The 6,111-nt window shown below is 41.5% G+C and overlaps 1 protein-coding gene across 3 annotated transcripts; it reads left to right on the forward strand.

The window, feature by feature from the left end:
- The first annotated feature begins 293 nt into the window (after window positions 1-293).
- On the forward strand, window positions 294-4,977 carry LOC115507505 (protein BHLHb9). Of its 3 annotated transcripts, none has more exons than XM_030305903.1 (4): window positions 294-394; window positions 978-1,078; window positions 1,460-1,551; window positions 2,293-4,977. In XM_030305903.1, exon 4 carries the CDS (start codon window positions 2,587-2,589, stop codon window positions 4,237-4,239), a length of 1,653 nt encoding a protein of 550 aa, XP_030161763.1. In that variant the 5' UTR covers window positions 294-394; window positions 978-1,078; window positions 1,460-1,551; window positions 2,293-2,586; the 3' UTR covers window positions 4,240-4,977. The 3 variants fall into 3 exon arrangements, with proteins under 3 accessions (XP_030161763.1, XP_030161766.1, XP_030161767.1); XM_030305906.1 differs by having other exon boundaries at window positions 1,475-1,551; XM_030305907.1 differs by lacking the exon at window positions 1,460-1,551.
- Window positions 4,978-6,111: the final 1,134 nt, after the last annotated feature.

Raw genomic sequence — 6,111 nt, forward strand, 5'->3', positions numbered from 1 at the left:
CCAGCCTCTGGCAGCCTGGCAAGGGGGAGGCGACCGGGTCGTACCCTGTCCGTGACAGAGGTGCGCAGCGCCGCGGGATCCCTGGCGAGGAGAGGCAGTGACCGGTGCGGGCCGGGCCCAGGGCATGGGGGCTGGCGGGAGAGGCTCCCTCGGATCCTGTGGAGGCGAACTGCGCCAGCCACTCCGCAGCCAGCTTTCCAGGCGCCCATGACCCGCCCTCGACGGTGTTGTGCCGGGAGAGAGCTGTGGGGGGAGCCTGCTGCGGAAGAAATGGCGGAGCGGGAGCTGGGGTGGGGGTACCCGGGGAGGCCGCCGGGGCGAGAGCGGGGATGGGGCTTAGGAGCTCTGTGCTCAATTGGCGGATGTGGTGGGCCGGTGGCGTCTGCTATTCCAGGTCTTGATTCTGTAAAGGGGTCTGTTGGGCCCCTCGCCCTGGGTGCTGTCCCTTCTCATAGGCGCTTGGTTGATGCCAAAATCTTTGCAGGGTAGATCTGGCACATTTAGCAAGAGGACATTTGAGTGGGTAGATTATGAAGACATCAAAATGAAATGTTTACCCACCTCTTAATACAGCAGCTTTATTGCCTTCCATGTTTATATCTTGCAGTCAATTAAATGCAAGGAAATGACAGAGTAAGGAGTAGATCACCTTTAACAGGAAGGGTCCTTCTAAAGAAATAGTGTGGTATAAAAAAATAGTGTGGTATTAATCCACCTTTCTCCTTCAGGATCATTTTTCTCAACATCCCAGCCCACTTAATATGTTGAGGTGTGGGAATGGTGGGTCAGAATAGAGGGGAGTATTTTCTGAAGGGTCATTTTAGAGCCTATGTCATTTATTTACTTATTTCCTGATTCTTCAAAAGGTAGTGTCAGGACCTGAATTCTGGGTATCTGTCTTATTAACCTGATATTTTCCTACGATTGTCAACATATTCTTTTGGTGTTTTGCTGAATGTTCCTCTTTGTTTTTGCAGGGTGTGACTCTTCTCCAGCTAAAGAACTGTTCTTTGGTGTAAAGGATAGAATTTCCTGAGGACCCCTGCTGTGTGGGCTGGCTGAAATAGGTGGCAGTGAGGTAGGATATATGTTTGCATGGGGAAAGTGGAAGGGTAGGGGCATGCAAAGATGGTATTAAAATAATAGTCCTGTTATCTTCACTGACTGCTTTCAAAATACAGTTGCTCACTATCTACTGTTGCATCTCATATTTTGTTCAGGAAAAGAGGTGTAGTCTCTGCTGGGAAAATAACCAAATTCAAAATTGGAAGGAAGTATAATTAGACAAGTTGCAGGTCTTGGGGGGAATTGATGTGGAATCATTTGGTAGGATCAGACAGGTGGGAGACATTTAACATGGCCTTAAATAAACAAAAGTCTGTATTATAATGCTTGTGATGGCTGTTGGGCTAGCTCAATCTCTTCTGGTTTCTCTTTTGTCTTTTTATCTATTCTTAAGTTTGTTCCTTTATAGGTTCCTGTAGAAATATGTAGATAGTTGTTCACTTTGAATTAAGAAAAAAAGACGCAAACTATTCATTTGGATTCAAGGTGAGTGTGAGCATGAGCATGTGTAATGATTGGGGATGTAAATAGGCTATTGGCAAGCCTAAAACATATCTTGGAGCCATTGTCTTCCAACTTTACAGATAACCTCTATCCTCACATTTGGGTATAGAAAATGAGGATAAATGAAGCCAGTATTGTGCCTACAGGGTAATTGATAGATACCCAGGAAATGGGGTAGGAAGCCATGAGGAGGACCAAAGAGACCAGAAATGTTATATAACCAAAGTTCTAGATTTGGAAAGACAGACACTTGGTTTATAATCCAGAGTAAATATCTTGTCTACCAAATGCTCAGAATTCCAACTCTCCTGTATTTTTGTCCAAAAGTCTGCCTGTGAATTGGCTGTAGGGCTTTTGATCCTAGAAGTAAGGAAGGAGGAGGAAATCGTACCAGATCAGTACAGGTTGGTGTGAGACTTACCTGGATAGACCTGTAGCATATAGTATACCTAAGGGCCTGGATGTTTCTTAGCCTCTTTCACTTTCAGCAAACTTTTCCATCATCCCTGCTCCTATGTGTTGTAGAGAAAAGAATGCGTTAGTGCCTGGGTAGGATATTGTTGGGCATGAGTGTGGGAGTGTGGAAGGGATAAAATGAGGGAATAGAGTTTTCTACTATTCTACCTCACAATCCATTTCTATTCTCTCATATCATGTGTGGCTCTCTGCATAGTAAAGCACAGTTGGAAGAGACTTAAAGCTTGTTTTCTTCTTCCACCTCAGGTCCATCTCCAGTGGTGGCTGTAGTGGCCTTGTAGTGGCAGATCATCACCTTCAACAGGTCTGCACTCAGGAACTATCATCTTCGCTCAGACTAAGTGCCTCTGTCTTTTCTCTGTATTGTTGACAGAGGTTCTGTGTTTGGAAAGGGGACTGTGTGACTGCTGAGCTGATGACTGACTCTTGCCACAAAGTTTATGTCTGATCCAGTGAAAGAGTGTTAAGACATTGACCTGGGACACATTGAAAACCAAGGCCAAGACTGTATAGAGCTATCTATATAACTGATCTTTAACCATGACTGGGGCTAAGAATGAGACTAGAAACAAAGGCAAAGCTCAAAAAAGGGCTGGTGTGCAAGCTGAAGCAAAGAGGGAGACTACTGGCATAGTCAGACCTGTAGCTAAGACCCAGGACAAAGCAGTAGCCAAGGCAGGGTCTCAAGCTGATGCAACAGCAGCGATGAAGGCAAGGTCTAAGAACAGGAGTGTTCCTGAGATAAAGGAAAGAGGCCTGGCATATTTTAGTCCCAAAGCTGAAGATGAGGCCACTAAAGTATCTGGGATTTGTTCTGTGGCTGAGGCTAATGCTGAGTCTGGGTCCACCTGTAAACATAAGGCTGGTATTGATACCTGGTTTTGGAGTGGAGAAGAAGCCAATGTTGGTTCCTGGTTTTGGAGTGGAGAAGAGGCCAATAATCATTCTAGTGCTAAGGATGAAGGTAAAGCTGGTATTGATCCTCTGTCCTATGCTGAAAAGTTGGAATCTGTGGCCGGGGCCAGCTGCAAAGCTAGGCCAGGGGCTGAGGAGGAAGAGGAAGAAAATGTTATTGGGAACTGGTTTTGGGATGGAGATGAAACTAGTTATGACCCTAATCCTAGACCTGTGAGCAGGATAGTTAGGCCCCAGCCTGTGGATGAAATTAATGAAAAAAATAGGCCCAAGGACTGGTCTGAGGTAACTATCTGGCCCAAAGCCCCTGCTGTAACTCCAGCAGTGTTAGGATTTAGATCCCAAGTCCCATTTGAGACAAAGCCTCCTTCATATATTGTCCTGGCCTCAGCTGAGGAAAATACCCATTCTTTACCTGTGGCAACAACATGCCCTTCTAGGAGCACTACTTCATGCTCACAGCCTGTCCCTGAGTATCCATTCGGTTCTGACCCTTGCATCCAGACCATAGAGGAGATTAGACGCCAAATCAGGATTAGGGAAGTGAATGGGATTAAGCCATTTGCTTGCCCTTGCAAAATGGAATGCTATATGGATTCTGAGGAATTTGAAAAACTTGTTACCTTACTTAAGTCAACTACTGATCCTCTCATTCATAAAATAGCTCAAATTGCAATGGGGATCATTAAGGTTCATCCGTTTGCCCAAGAGTTTATTAATGAGGTGGGTGTAGTGACGCTTATTGAAAGCTTGCTCAGTTTTCCTTCCTCTGAAATCAGAAAAAAGGCTGTAATTACTCTGAATCCTCCTTCTGGGGATGAGAGACAACGCAAGGTTGAATTACATGTTAAGCATATGTGTAAGGAAACCATGTCTTTTCCCTTGAATTCACCTGGACAACAATCTGGATTAAAGATACTAGGACAACTGACTACTGATTCTGACCATCACCACATTGTTGCCAATTACTTTTCACAACTTTTCCACTTGCTGTCCCTGGGAAATCGTAAAACCAGAAATCTTGTTTTAAAAGTACTTTTGAATATGTCTGAAAATCCAACTGCAGCCAGAGACATGATCAATACAAAGACATTAGCAGCATTAAAACTCATCTTTAACCAGAAGGAGGCAAAAGCCAATCTCGTTAGTGCTGTGGCCATATTTATTAACATAAAGGAGCATATCAGAAAGGGCTCAATTGTAGTTGTTGATCACATGAATTATAATACACTGATGGCCATTTTCCGTGAGGTTAAAGGAATTATTGAAACAATGTAAAATGAGCCAGAAATAAAAGTGAACACTGAACAATCTTCAGACTCTAAAAGGCTGTCCCTATAGGCCCTTGCATAATGTTTTGATTATTACAGTGTGTACGTTATAAATTACATCTTTAACATGATATTACCTGTGACAGTCTCTAGTTTTGAGCTATACCATTTTTGAGATACCAAATGAATATTGTATCATATGCTGAAAACATCTGTTGATTTTTGTCTTGTGTAGATGGGGAACTTTTTAACATTTTACTGAAGATAGTGAACCAATTCATCATAAGTACACTAAGTTCTTCATTAGTATTTGTTTAAATATGTTTGTGGCTTCAAATGGCAAAAAAAAATCATTGAATTTGTAATCTAGTTTGCAAAAATAAGGCATATATACACAAAAAGATAACTAACAGCACTCACATATATCTGTACACATACACATTCATTGCTGAATGTGCACTCAACATGTAAAGAAGGCAGGAGTTGCTATAGGCTGTTTAATGTAAGAGGAGTTACCGTTTTTCCCTTATTCTACCTGCATCAGATAACTTATGGTAGGCATTTAACAACCACTGGTGTAAGCTGAAGAAAATGTCTCAGCATGTGAAAATATTAGATTATATGCTTTTAGATTTTTAAATAGTTAAGAAACTAAAACAAGATCATACTGTAAAAGCTGTTACTTTTTCTCTCACTAACTAAATTGTGATCATCTTTCCATATCAATAAATATGCTTCTATAACATTTTTGAATCACTTAATGTTTCTTCTGTGTTAACATTTAGTGCATAGTGCCCTAATATTTCATCTCATATCCTCTTTTTTCTAAAGTTTATTTATTTATTTTGAGAGAGACAGAGTGTGAGCAGAGGAGGGGCAGAGAGAGAGGGATAATCCCTAGCAGGCTCTGCATGGTCAGCATGAAGAGCCCAAAGTGGGGCTTGAACTCAAAACCAAGAAATCATCACCTGAGCTGAAATCAAGAGTTGGATACTTAACCATCTGAGCCACCCAGGTGCCCCCATTGTATATCGTCTTTAATAACATGCACACATGTTTTTTGCAGAAGCAAGAGTATAGTATTCTGCAGCTTGCCTCATTGTCTTTATAATTATCTTTCCAATTTAGTATTATGCAGATCTGCCACAAGCTTTTTATTTATAGCTTTATTGAGGTACATAATCCATCACATTAATCCATACATATTTAAAGTATACAATTTAATATATTTTGATACACATATACACATGTGAAACTATCACCACAGTCAAGATAGTGAACATATCCATCATCCACCCCCCAGAGTTTCTTTATGCCACTTTAGTCCCTCCCAACTTTCCCTATATCTCCCTGCCTCCAGGCAACCAGTGATCCTTCTTTTGACAATATAGAATTGTTTTCATTTTCTGTAATTTTATATAAATGAAACCATACAGCCTGTTTTTTTGGGGAGGGAGCAGGGGTGTGTGGCTTCTTTCAGCACAATGACTTGAAACCCATGCATGTTACTATGTGTATCAGTAGTTCATTGCTTTTTTTATTGCCAAGAGTCTACTATATGGCTATATCACCATTTATCCATTTACCTGTTGATGGAGATTTAGGTGGTTTCCAGATTTGGGCTATTACAAGTAAAGCTGCTGTGAGCATTTGTACACACTTTTTATGAACATGTGTTTTGCTTTTCTCTTGGGTAAATAAATACCTAGGAGTGGAGTGGCTAGATCATATAGTAGGTATACATTTAAGTTTTACATTTTCCAAAGTGGTTGTTCTGTTTTCTTTTACACTCCTGCAGCAGTGTGTGAGGGTTCTGATTCCTCCTCATAGTTTTTAACACTTGGTATGGTTGGTCTTTTTAATTTTACCTGTATCTCAT

Source organism: Lynx canadensis, chromosome X (assembly GCF_007474595.2).
Source record: "Lynx canadensis isolate LIC74 chromosome X, mLynCan4.pri.v2, whole genome shotgun sequence".
NCBI lineage: Eukaryota > Metazoa > Chordata > Mammalia > Carnivora > Felidae > Lynx > Lynx canadensis.

Coding starts and splice junctions, on each gene's coding strand:
- LOC115507505 (XM_030305903.1), top strand. CDS start 2,587: ATGACTGGGGCTAAGAATGAGACTAGAAACAAAGGCAAAGCTCAAAAA.